At 46.6% G+C, this 12509-nt stretch overlaps 1 protein-coding gene across 2 annotated transcripts in view; it reads right to left on the bottom strand.

The window, feature by feature from the left end:
• Positions 1 to 378: 378 nt before the first annotated feature.
• FBXL20 (F-box and leucine-rich repeat protein 20) overlaps positions 379 to 12509 on the bottom strand; it is a 39120-nt gene continuing 26989 nt past the window's right edge. For both annotated transcript variants that reach the window (XM_014957935.1, XM_014957936.1), the window contains exons 9-15: positions 10453 to 10527; positions 6505 to 6635; positions 5075 to 5135; positions 4503 to 4547; positions 3157 to 3213; positions 2035 to 2247; positions 379 to 906 (exon numbers count right to left, since the gene is read on the bottom strand). In XM_014957935.1, coding sequence (XP_014813421.1) covers positions 799 to 906; positions 2035 to 2247; positions 3157 to 3213; positions 4503 to 4547; positions 5075 to 5135; positions 6505 to 6635; positions 10453 to 10527 — 690 coding nt within the window. In that variant the 3' untranslated portion in view covers positions 379 to 798. The remainder of the gene's footprint in view (positions 907 to 2034; positions 2248 to 3156; positions 3214 to 4502; positions 4548 to 5074; positions 5136 to 6504; positions 6636 to 10452; positions 10528 to 12509) is intronic.

Raw genomic sequence — 12509 nt, 5'->3', positions numbered from 1 at the left:
AAAAAAAAAAAACAACTGAATTAGAAAATTGTAAAAAAAAAATAATAAAGCAGGATGTAGGGAGGGTAAAAAAAAAAACCAAAAACCTGAGCCTGACAGTACAGATTTGGAGCTAAATCACAACAATCTCAGGAGGCTCTGAGCTGGATCCTGCAGAAGCAGCAGGAAAACCTCCGCTGAGAACGTGCTCGGGGCCGGGGGGGGGACAGAGGGAAAGGAGAAGCACAAAGAAATCCCATCTCCCAAGAGCTGCTGTTTCATTCCCTCGCTGAAAAATGGACACAAAACTTGTTGGGGTTTTCAGGTTTGGTATTTTTTTCTTTTTTTTTTTTCTCTTCTGGACAACGGATGCAGGGTTAAAGCATGTTCCTTTTCCTCTCCCCCTCTCCAAAGGATTTCGGTGACCAATTCCAACCCCACCAGCAGCAACAGTTCCTCGTGGGTTGGCAAAACCCTCCCTCCTCCTCCTCCTCCTCCTCACCGCCGGGGTTCCCGATCCGAGGGCGCCCAGCGGGAAGGGATTCCCGATGGTACCAAATCCAACCTGGAGAAAAAAAAGCCAACCCCAAGGGCTCCAGCTCCAGTTTGGGCCCAGTCCGTGAGTTCTCCGGAGCGGGCTGGGAGGGGGGGTGTATGTATGTGTATGGGTGGCTACTGGGGGGGGCCTGGCGCCGTGGCCCTGGCTCGTTGGCCCTGGCAAATGACACCGGTATCGCTTTCCTGGAAGATACTGGCGTCCACCGTAAATTCTACAAGTGTAATTAAATACTCAGTTTGCAGGGACGAGCTCTTCCAGTGTCATAGGATGATGCAGCATCTGCAGAAGCGTTGTCGGCTGCCCCCCACCGAGGGAGGAGGAGTCACCGGCGCGAAGTAAGCGTGGACTTTGATATTGGGTAAATGGGTCTGAAAAGACAAAACCAGAGGTGTGAAGGGACACGAGGAACGGACGAGACGGAGACAAACAGCCCCAAAGAGCCCTGGCTCACTTCTCTTCACACACACACACACACACACACACACACACACAAGATGGAGCAAACTCTTTCCGTTCATCAGCTCTGTTTCCCCCCAAAAAGTTCATTCTTACTCCAGAGCACTGGTTCCCAGTGAGAGGACGGGGGGCAACGGGTTGAAGGAGGAGGGAGCCAGACTCTTTTCAGTGGTTCCCAGTGAGAGGACGAGGGGCAACGGGCACAAGTTGGAACAGAAGAGGTTCCACTCAAATATGAGGAGAAACTTCTTCCCAGTGAGGGTGGCAGAGCCCTGGGACAGGCTGCCCAGGGAGGGTGTGGAGTCCCCTTCCTTGGAGATTTTCAAGCCCCCCCTGGATGCTCCTGAGTAACATGCTCTGACAAGCTCTGGGCAATCCTGCTTCAGCAGGGGAGTGGGACTAGATGATCTCTATGGTCCCTTCCAACTCTAAAAATTCAGTGAAATTCAGTGAAAAAGTGATGCTCTCTCCTCCCATCAATCCTGTGCCCCCCATGGGGACCACAACAAGGGCCAACTGGATGGATCCCTGTTCTCTTTGCAAATAAAACGCCATTTCTTCTCTTTTACAGAGAGAAACAGACTGGGGAGGGAATCACTGGGCCACTGAGTGCCTTGGATGAGCCTGGCTCTGGCTCTGTCCTGCTCACAGGGACACGCAGCCCCCCCTGCCACAGCCTGGCCCTGCTGTGGGATCAGTTATCTGGAGGAGCAGCTCTACACACTCACTGTGACACTAACGCTGGGTCCCACCTCTGGAGGAGCACTGTCCCCTGGTCTCCCCTGGCCCCTTCTGCTGCTGCTCAGCCAACACTGAGCAACAAAAACCACAGCAATTAATCCCCTCTCTCCCCTACCAGCCAGCCTTCATCCCCACTCATCCTCTGAGTGCAGCTACTAATGTCATAGACACTGGTTTTCATGAGACTTTGAAGACTGAGCACCAGATCACGAGGAATCCCAAACCTCAGCCCTTCCTGCCAGAAAACGTGTTCAAATCACAGCCTTAGCGTGTATTATTATTATTATTATTCTTTTTACCCTGAGTCTCTTGATCCCTGCCCGGGTGATTTGCTGACAGTCGTACAGTTCTATCCTCTCCAGGCTGTGGCAGCTTTTCAGGTGCTCCAGGGAGGCGTCGGTGATGAGGGGGCAGTTGTCCAGCTCGATCACCTCCAGGCGGTCGTGGGCGCAGGCGCCGTTCCCCAGGTGACGGATCCCGTCGTCCGTGATCAGCTCGCAGTGGGACAAGCTCTGCAGCCCAAACACAGCACCTGATCAACCTCTGCCACCAGCAAGGAGAAGCCACCACCCTGCCCAGGGGTGGGGGACCAGTGAGAAGGTTTGGACTGGTTTGTCACACTGGTGGGGACTGGGCTCCATGGGACTCACGTCCCTGCAAGGGGGACAACTCGCAGAGCTGAAGCCCAAGGGGAAAGGCAGCTGCTGAGAAACGAGCCCCACAGAGCCAGGAGGGCACCTCAATATCTCTGCTGTTGAAGAAACCACCTCTGCCAAGTCTGTGGCCTTCCACATCCCAGGGAGGACCCTGTCACCAGGGCTAAGAACCAGCAGAAGTGTCATGTCACCTACTTGGGGCACTTTTTTGAGGAGCCACAACCTGGTCTAGTGAGAGGTGACCCTGCCCAGGGCAGAGGGTGGCACTGGGGAGGCTTAAAGGTCCCCTTAAAGGTTCCTTCAACCCAAACCAGTCTGTGATTCTACGACAACGGAGAAAGAGGAGGCCACAACTAAATTCCCAGAAATTTAGACCAGGAGGAACATTGCTTTCCCGAGCCAGCGAGCTCTCCGGGTCTCACTACAGCTGGGAAGGGCTGCAGTGTCCCTTCCTGCAGACAGAGTGACAGCCCAGGTTGGGGACAGACTCTGCTGGGCTGGCTGAGGACAGCCAGAGGCTGGGACCAGGAGACTCCAGTGTCCTACAATTCATGTCCAGGCAGCTGGGGGTGCCTGGAGGAGGATTAATGCCAGCAGCAGGGGAGGGACAAGAGGTTCCTCAGGGTCAAGTTTCCAGCCGAATTCATCCAAAGCCTTCGCAAGTCGTCTGTGAAGTTCAGAGAGACACATCCCACCCCCGGGCAGGGCTTCAGATCCCTTTGTTTATAGAAAGAAAATGCTGAAGGTCTCACTTCTGATACTCACCAGAACCTGAAGCCGCGGACAGTGTATGGAAAGCTGGATTAACGTACTGTCTGTTATCTGGAAAAAAAAAAGAAAAAGAGAAAAAGCCCTTTCACGCCGGGTGCTTTGCACAAGGACATTTTTTTCCCCATTTTTTTCCATGACAGCACTCCCTGCAGTCGCTCTCCTGAGCCCCTCAGGAGCTCATCTCCTGCCTGACCACATTTCAGATACACAGATTGTTCCGCTCCCTTGTAGACACCAACTCATCTCCTTAAAAGACTGGTAAGACATGGGTATTGCTGGTTTTTTGGACTTCTTATGAAATAAGCTCACAACTCATCTCCTTAAAAGACTGGTAAGACACGGGTATTGCTGTTTTTTTTGGACTTCTTTAAGCAGTTCTTATGAAATAAGCTCCCACTTAAGGGAAGTAAGTGCACAGACCTCTTCAACACAACAATCTCTCCTAAATGTTTGTCTCCCAAAGTACCAGAGGTGTTGGGATCCCCTCCCAGCAGCCTGGGGGGCTGTGAATCCTTCCTCTTTATTCTTCAGGGAGAGAGAGGCTCCACACAATGGTTTTCTCATCTAAAAGCCTTCAGAAGGGACCGTGCTGGGCTGTCTTTGTTCAAAGCAGTCAGCCCAAGGACACAGCCCAAATTTCCTTTTTTGGGTTAACTTTAAATCACTTCCCGTCTGGACTATTGTCATTTCCTCTCCACATCTCCTGAATTTCTGGCCCCATATATACCAGGAGGCACAGAGATCCGGGGTCACACTGCTCTCGTGGCAGGAAGCAAAATCCTATTTGCCTCCACTGTCTCTACTGGAATCAATTTCATACCTATCCTTGGGTATCATACAAATCCTTGGGGTTAGAGATTTTTTTTTTTCCAGGGGATCTTGAGGAAATTCAACTATTTTCCCTATAAACACTACCTTGAAGCAGTTACCAGCTTATGGCACGTGCCCTACAGGACATCTGAGAGATCTCCTTAAACCTCACGAAGTCGGCTGCAGCTCCTTCCCTTTCCCAAGAGAAAAGATCTTACACTGGGATTTGAATTCGTGTCGAGGGCCACAACTCACACATCTATTCCATGCCCTTCAGGTATTGTAGGGTCATAAAAAGGCCATAAAAACCTATCACTATTAAAGGTTTTTTAGCATTGACAGCAGCAGGCATTACTACAAAGTCTGATCAAAGGATCAAACTACAAACCCAATATTTTCTTATCCAAATACATCCAATTCTCTTGCTCAGGATTCTAAATAAAGCTCTCATTTCGAGACAATTTACTGCTTTTTCACCCTCTTGCTGTGACTGTGCTAAAAGAGAACCAGCCCAAGGTGGCACCTCCTACCTGGACACACTCTTCCAGGTCCATTTTTTCAAGCTCGTGGCAGTTCTAGGAACAAGCAGAAGACAGAACACACAAGCTGAGTGCAAAGTTCAGGCAGCAAATATAAACACAACTACAATAAAGACAGTTCTTTTTAAAAATGAAGGTGTTTTGTTCCACCATGAAACACGGGAGGAAAGTTTGCTGCTGCTTTATGAGCAGCACAAAGTATAGGGAATCTGGCATTTTCACTCATTTAAAGGCACAGAGGTTTGTTTTTTTATTAATAGAAAGTAAAGTTGATTAAATACAGGGTCACTTGTACATAACACAGATTAATCTAGAAAAACAAACAGCAAAGTTTATAACTCCCAAACATTTAACATTTGATGTAGTTTGGACACATCCTCCTCCATGTGTGGGTCAGCACAATGCCAAAGATTACACACAACCTCATTTTGGTGACTTGGCTCCCACTCAGAGGTGGAGATCGAAAGCATTACCAAAATCTACCTTCAAGAGAAAGCTCTGTTCATATTCATCACGAAAAGAAAGCAAAGATAGTCGATGGAAAAGCAGAAATGAGCACTTACCCTAGCTAGAGTGGTAAAGCCCACATCTGTTAGTTGAGAACACCTTGCAACTTCTAATATTCTGCACAGAAAGAATTTATAATAACCATGGTGGAGTCATTTGGCTTTTCAGAGTGTTTCATTAAAAGCTTCCAGCAACCCAGAAAAGTCTGACCCGGTTTAGGCTGTGCTCTCTGAGAGGAGAATTTGCACAGAGGAAAGAGAAAAAGAAGTCAGGCTAAAAGCAAACTCCGAGGGTCGCCCAGTCCCTGCCCCGGCAGGAGGCAGGGGGGGCCAATCCGACAAGTCTTGGACTAAGGTGCTCTTAAAAACCTCTTTTGGTGGACGCTCCACAACCTCCCTGAGGGATTTCCTCTGGTTTCCACCCAAAACACAGATGTTCCCATGAGAGGGGGGTGTAACACACGACAGGCTGGCAGCTGAGCGTTAGAAAATGAGTATTTAATGCCTCCATAGAATAGTCTGAAGTCTCCTAAGAGGCGAACTGCCTGCTTCTGCCACAGCAGAAACTTTCTGGCAGACGGTTACTGCAGCTCTACAGAGGTTTGCTTCAAAATATTAACAGATTTAGAAAAGAAAAGGCAACTTGCCTCAAGTGCTTTATGCATTTTACCGCCTGGAGCTTAATACTCTAAAGCTGCAGCTGAACATAAACACAGAAACTATTTGGAACCGAAACCACGTTTTACCTTCCTCTTTCAAACCCTGTTCCCACACACTTGTCTGCTGTGCTTTGTAGCCAGAATTCTTTAAATGAGCTTGTCACAGAAAACAGTTTGGGTTTTTTCCCCCTCCCCAGAAGACAGGCATTTTATGCCACTGAAACCAGGCCACTCAGCTCTTACAGATGTCAGATAATAAAACTGTCTCTTCTTCCTGCACCTGGCCATTTTCTGAATTATAGTGAAGTCTTCCTGAAGAAATTCGTCCTAATGAGAAAAAGTCTTAAAAAAATAATAATAAAAAAAAAAGGAAGCACCTGCAGAGGTGGGCTGGAAGCCCACTCTGTCAAGCAGAGCGAGAGAGAGCACAAATTCCATCTGCTACAAAAATCATCAGGAGAACCCCGTGAGTATCACACCTCAAGAGGAAACGGCGTTGTTTCAACGTGTTTTCAGAAGTAACCTAACCTCGACTGGTTTTCATAAAAGAACAAAAGCAACCAGACAATGGGGGAAGAGGAGCTGGTGGCTGCGGGGGTCTATCGGCAGCGCCCGCCCCCACGGCAGGGAGCTCTTCTGCCACGCTCCCAGAAACCAGAAATTTGGGTACAACTAGGATCATCCCACAGCAAAGGCCTGGAAAAAGCTGGGTGGTGAGAAGAGAAAGTTCTAAACCAGCCCAAATATGACAGGAGGGTGTCACTAAGATCCTTTGCTCACCACGCAGGGGGTGCCCAGAGCTGGGGGGACCCCGCGGAGAGGACTTACCTGAGGCGGGGGCAGTTCTGGCCCAGGGCGTTCAGGATGGCATCTGTAATGTTAGAGCAGCCTGAAGCACACAAGGATTGTAACTTGTGGCATCCTCTGCATATTGTAATGAGACCATCATCTGTTATTTGCTACAAGAAAAACAATAACAACATCACAAAGCCATGACAACGTAGGTGGAGGTGCAAGGCGCTGCATAGTTCCCTTCTCGGCCTTCCAACCAGGCATTCAACTGAGGCCAAGTTATGCTCCTTTCAACCCCAAAAATGCACTCAAATATTTCACTGGAGCAGCCAAAACAGGATAAGCCACATTGAAGGGACTTGTAAACATTCGGAAAGTGATTCCACATGCAGGGAAAGGTTTCTGAGCTTGGGTGACGTGAGCGCTGGGCCCAGGCTCCGTCTCCTGCAGCCCTTCCTTGTACAGGCCTTCTTGGCCAAAACTCAAGACGAGAGAGCACCCAACAGCCAGAGCCACCCACAAAATATGCAGGAGGTTATTCACACAAACAGCCTTTTAAAAATATACGTTTTGGTGGTTTGGGACCAAGACCTGCATGGGGAGAGACAGGCTGACGGCCCAAACCATGTTAAATTGACCCCATGGCACCGCAGCCATCGTCCCACCGTGTCCCTGGCCACTCCAGGCAGGTCCAGCCCCAGATGCTCTGCTCTGGGGTGGCAACAGCAAACGAAGTTGCTCCAGATGTTCCCCAACAGGAGCAAGAGCAGACGGGGCTGGGACCCAGCCTGGAGGTGCCCAGGAGCTGCAAGGGACCGAGAGGGACGAGGGGAAGAGGGACAGTAGGTGACACGGGCTGTGGGTGCTCCAGGATCAGACTAAACCTCACGTGGTTCTCAGGGTCTGGATTTTCAGCAGGAGCCAGGCTCCATTCCCACAGGAAAAAGCACCAACTGAGGGACTGGCACTGATTCTTTGAAAACAGCAACCAGTAAGTCTGTGGGCTGTACTGGTGCTGGAGCCAGGTGAAATAAAAACTGAGTAAAACTTGGTATTTTCAGTTAAAGCGATCAAAAACCTTATTAGTTTTCTCCTCCCTTCTGCCTGTTGCTCCTCGTCTGCAAGCCCCCAGTCCAAACTGGACAGCCACCAGTTTCCAGCCAGCCCAGCAACCAGTAAAGCTACTCCTCAAACAGGTCTGGGAAGGGACATCCCTGCAGCCCCCGGGGCCTTGCCCTCTCCCGTGGAAAAGGAGGAGATTGTCCAGGTTTCACTGTGTGGGACGTAACTGCACGATGGGATGTACAAAGAGCCCCTTCCAATTTCTTTTTTTGGCATAAATATACATTTTTGGCACTGCAGAATAACAGTAATGTTATTTATATAATAATATGTAATAAATACATGAGTATATTTCTATAATAAATAAGGGTTTAGAGCCCTTCTGTGCATGGAAACTGCATTTTTTTGGGTTCAATTTTATAAAGAGAGCGGAGGAGCCACGGAAAGAATTTTTCCAGGCAGCCCAGCGGAAACTGCATTTTTTTGGGTTCAATTTTATAAAGAGAGCGGAGGAGCTGCCTGGCCCAGATCACACCCAACCACTGCGGCCCCACGGAAAGAATTTTTCCAGCCAGCCCAGTCACTGGGTTTGGGAGCCCCGTGGGCAGGGCAGAGAGACAAACAATTCTCACAAAGGGAATGCCACAACACTGTTTGGAGGGGCTTATTCAGCATTTCTGAACGCTACCGAGAAGCTGGTTTTCATCAACTATTTTTAAAAGCCTTGTAAATTTGCAATTGCCCCGACGGCAGAGACGGTGACGTTTTTTTTTTTGGATGGGGAATATCCTGACGTGGTTCTGCTCAGAGCTGGCCCCTAAAGACACGAGTTTGGGAAATGGGAGGAAGCTTTACTTACTAAGCACGTTTGGAGGTTTAAAGTCACCAGCTCGGGACAGTGTGCACCAATGTACTTCAGAGCTTCATCCTCAAGCTGGAAAATAAAAATTAAAGAGACTGAAGCAACCTGGTAATACTCAAAGCAATCTTCAAAATCAAGCTCTGAGAACAACAAAGCCTCTGTGGTCTGGGGACCTGTGGGGGAGGAGGGCAAAGCACTGCAGGATGAAAATAAGCAACGAGTGGATGCATTTTTGGTTGGTTTTTTTACCATCTCAGGAACAGAGTTCAAAGACTGCCCAACACAAAGTTACTCATTTAAAGAAAAGCCGATCTGGTCAAACACACATAATTAACAACCAAGTACTGAAATCAGAAACTATTTACAGGAATTAAGGAAACGCTTCACTAGTGAGGGCTAGAAGTAATGTTATTTTTATATTGCAATACTGGAACTGAAAAAAAACCCCAGCATTATTCCAATGTGAGGAGCACAAATATATCCAGGTTGTTCTCTGAGGATAAAAAAGTCTGCTATTCTTAAATCTATATGAACAGATGGCAAGTAATTGATAACAAGGACGTATTGCCATCAATATTACTCACGACTCCATAAATTACTAGAAACTCAAGCTGTTTCTATGACCTGAATTCTCAAAATAGACCGAGATGGTTATATCTTTAATCAAGTCGTTTTTACAGCCATGTATATCCAGCTCACGTATTAAAAACCCTACAGGAGCATAAATTTAGAAAAACTACTGACTGTAGCCCTTACAGCTGGGCTTTTTTTTGTGCACACAGGGGTATTAGTGCTCTGTGCACACAAACCAGGGTTATCAGTGCTCTGCTCACCACAACCATCTTTCAGGATTTTCAGGATGCACAGGGGAAATATGGTGGTTTTTTTCAAAATAAAAACATACAGCTGTTTATCTACACGGCAGACACTTAAGGAAACCCTACCCCCAAGAAAACCCCAAATCCAAACACAATCTGCACTGTCAGTGTTGGGGTACAAGGACCTAACACAGACCAGAGATCCCCTCCAGGTCTAACCTGAGGTCCTTAAACTCTTGGGAGTCTCTGGCTGACACGTTTCACCTGCTACAGGGTCAGTTTTACTTCTCCTTTTTTCAAGGACAAGATTCTGAGTTAAAACATTTGCTCCTTTCTAACCTCTCTGTCTGCTTGAAAAAAAACCCAGCCCATTTAAGTAAAAAAAATAAGAATTAATCCCCACATTCTTTGGGAAATAGCTCTGCAAGGAGCCAGTTCTCCTTAAAAGACTAAGGTCGATGTTCCCCACGCCCCAGTTCATAATGGATATAAACCCTTAGTAAAGTTGTAATACAGGGAAGCGTTTAACTTATTAAACTTTTCAATGATTCACCAGGTAAGACAGCAGAGAAAGATTACAGGAAGTTAGTCTAAATAACATAAAAGGGGTAAAAAAAACCCCTTTCGCTGTACCGTTTAGGGCATCATTTATGTATTTCAAAGCAGGAGCATCACAGTCTCTGCAGCCTCCTCAAAATATGTACAAAGAGCCCCTTCCAATTTCTTTTTTTGGCATAAATATACATTTTTGGCACTGCAGAATAACAGTAATGTTATTTATATAATAATATGTAATAAATACATGAGTATATTTCTATAATAAATAAGGGTTTAGAGCCCTTCTGTGCATGGAAACTGCATTTTTTTGGGTTCAATTTTATAAAGAGAGCGGAGGAGCTGCCTGGCCCAGATCACACCCAACCACTGCGGCCCCACGGAAAGAATTTTTCCAGCCAGCCCAGTCACTGGGTTTGGGAGCCCCGTGGGCAGGGCAGAGAGACAAACAATTCTCACAAAGGGAATGCCACGACACTGTTTGGAGGGGCTTATTCAGCATTACTGAACGCTACCGAGAAGCTGGTTTTCATCAACTATTTTTAAAAGCCTTGTAAATTTGCAATTGCCCCGACGGCAGAGACGGTGACGTTTTTTTTTTTGGGATGGGGAATATCCTGACGTGGTTCTGCTCAGAGCTGGCCCCTAAAGACACGAGTTTGGGAAATGGGAGGAAGCTTTACTTACTAAGCACGTTTGGAGGTTTAAAGTCACCAGCTCGGGACAGTGTGCACCAATGTACTTCAGAGCTTCATCCTCAAGCTGGAAAGAAAAAAATTAAAGAGACTGAAGCAACCTGGTAATACTCGAAGCAATCTTCAAAATCAAGCTCTGAGAACAACAAAGCCTCTGTGGTCTGGGGACCTGTGGGGGAGGAGGGCAAAGCACTGCAGGATGAAAATAAGCAACGAGTGGATGCATTTTTGGTTGGTTTTTTTACCATCTCAGGAACAGAGTTCAAAGACTGCCCAACACAAAGTTACTCATTTAAAGAAAAGCCGATCTGGTCAAACACACATAATTAACAACCAAGTACTGAAATCAGAAACTATTTACAGGAATTAAGGAAACGCTTCACTAGTGAGGGCTAGAAGTAATGTTATTTTTATATTGCAATACTGGAACTGAAAAAAAACCCCAGCATTATTCCAATGTGAGGAGCACAAATATATCCAGGTTGTTCTCTGAGGATAAAAAAGTCTGCTATTCTTAAATCTATATGAACAGATGGCAAGTAATTGATAACAAGGACGTATTGCCATCAATATTACTCACGACTCCATAAATTACTAGAAACTCAAGCTGTTTCTATGACCTGAATTCTCAAAATAGACCGAGATGGTTATATCTTTAATCAAGTCGTTTTTACAGCCATGTATATCCAGCTCACGTATTAAAAACCCTACAGGAGCATAAATTTAGAAAAACTACTGACTGTAGCCCTTACAGCTGGGCTTTTTTTTGTGCACACAGGGGTATTAGTGCTCTGTGCACACAAACCAGGGTTATCAGTGCTCTGCTCACCACAACCATCTTTCAGGATTTTCAGGATGCACAGGGGAAATATGGTGTTTTTTTTCAAAATAGAAATATACAGCTGTTTATCTACACAGCAGACGCTTAAGGAAACCCTACCCCCAAGAAAACCCCAAATCCAAACACAATCTGCACTGTCAGTGTTGGGGTAAAAGGACCTAACACAGACCAGAGATCCTCCCCCAGGTCTAACCTGAGGTCCTTAAACTTTTGGGAGTCTCTGGCTGACAGGTTTCACCTGCTGCAGGGTCAGTTTTACTTCTCCTTTTTTCAAGGACAAGATTCTGAGTTAAAACATTTGCTCCTTTCTAACCTCTCTGTCTGCATGAAAAAAACCCGGCCCATCCCTGCTACAGGGTCAGTTTTACTTCTCCTTTTTTCAAGGACAAGATTCTGAGTTAAAACATTTGCTCCTTTCTAACCTCTCTGTCTGCTTGAAAAAAAACCCAGCCCATTTAAGTAAAAAAAATAAGAATTAATCCCCACATTCTTTGGGAAATAGCTCTGCAAGGAGCCAGTTCTCCTTAAAAGACTAAGGTCGATGTTCCCCACGCCCCAGTTCATAATGGATATAAACCCTTAGTAAAGTTGTAATACAGGGAAGCGTTTAACTTATTAAACTTTTCAATGATTCACCAGGTAAGACAGCAGAGAAAGATTACAGGAAGTTAGTCTAAATAACAAAAAAGGGGTAAAAAAAACCCCTTTCGCTGTACCGTTTAGGGCATCATTTATGTATTTCAAAGCAGGAGCATCACAGTCTCTGCAGCCTCCTCAAAATGTAGCTCAAAATACCCCGTTAAGCATCACAGTCTCTGCAGCCTCCTCAAAATACCCTGCTGTAGCTCAAAATACCCCGTTGTAGCTCCAAACACACTGTTATAGCTCCAGAATTATTCTATATCCTCGGGGGAACAGTCCTATGCTCCTGAGAGGCTGCAGAGATGACTTCCCAAGGAGTCAAACACACGGCGATTCCCTTGGATGAAGTGGAAGATCCAACCCACCCGTAGAAGAAATTCCACCCCCCAGCACAGATGGAAGTATGGTCACACTCTCTGGCATTTTCTGAGCCTTCAGGAACGGACGGGTCCAGCCACGAATAACAGAGTTATCTCCCCTTTAATAAAAGCTTGCTCAATGTGTTCCCCAATGGGGAAAAAAAAAAGGAAAAATGATTCTACAGCCAGACACGCAATTTGTTCACC

The sequence above is a fragment of the Calidris pugnax genome, unplaced genomic scaffold, assembly GCF_001431845.1.
Source record: "Calidris pugnax isolate Ruff unplaced genomic scaffold, ASM143184v1 scaffold337, whole genome shotgun sequence".
NCBI lineage: Eukaryota > Metazoa > Chordata > Aves > Charadriiformes > Scolopacidae > Calidris > Calidris pugnax.
This window is presented reverse-complemented; position numbering and strand designations above follow the sequence as displayed.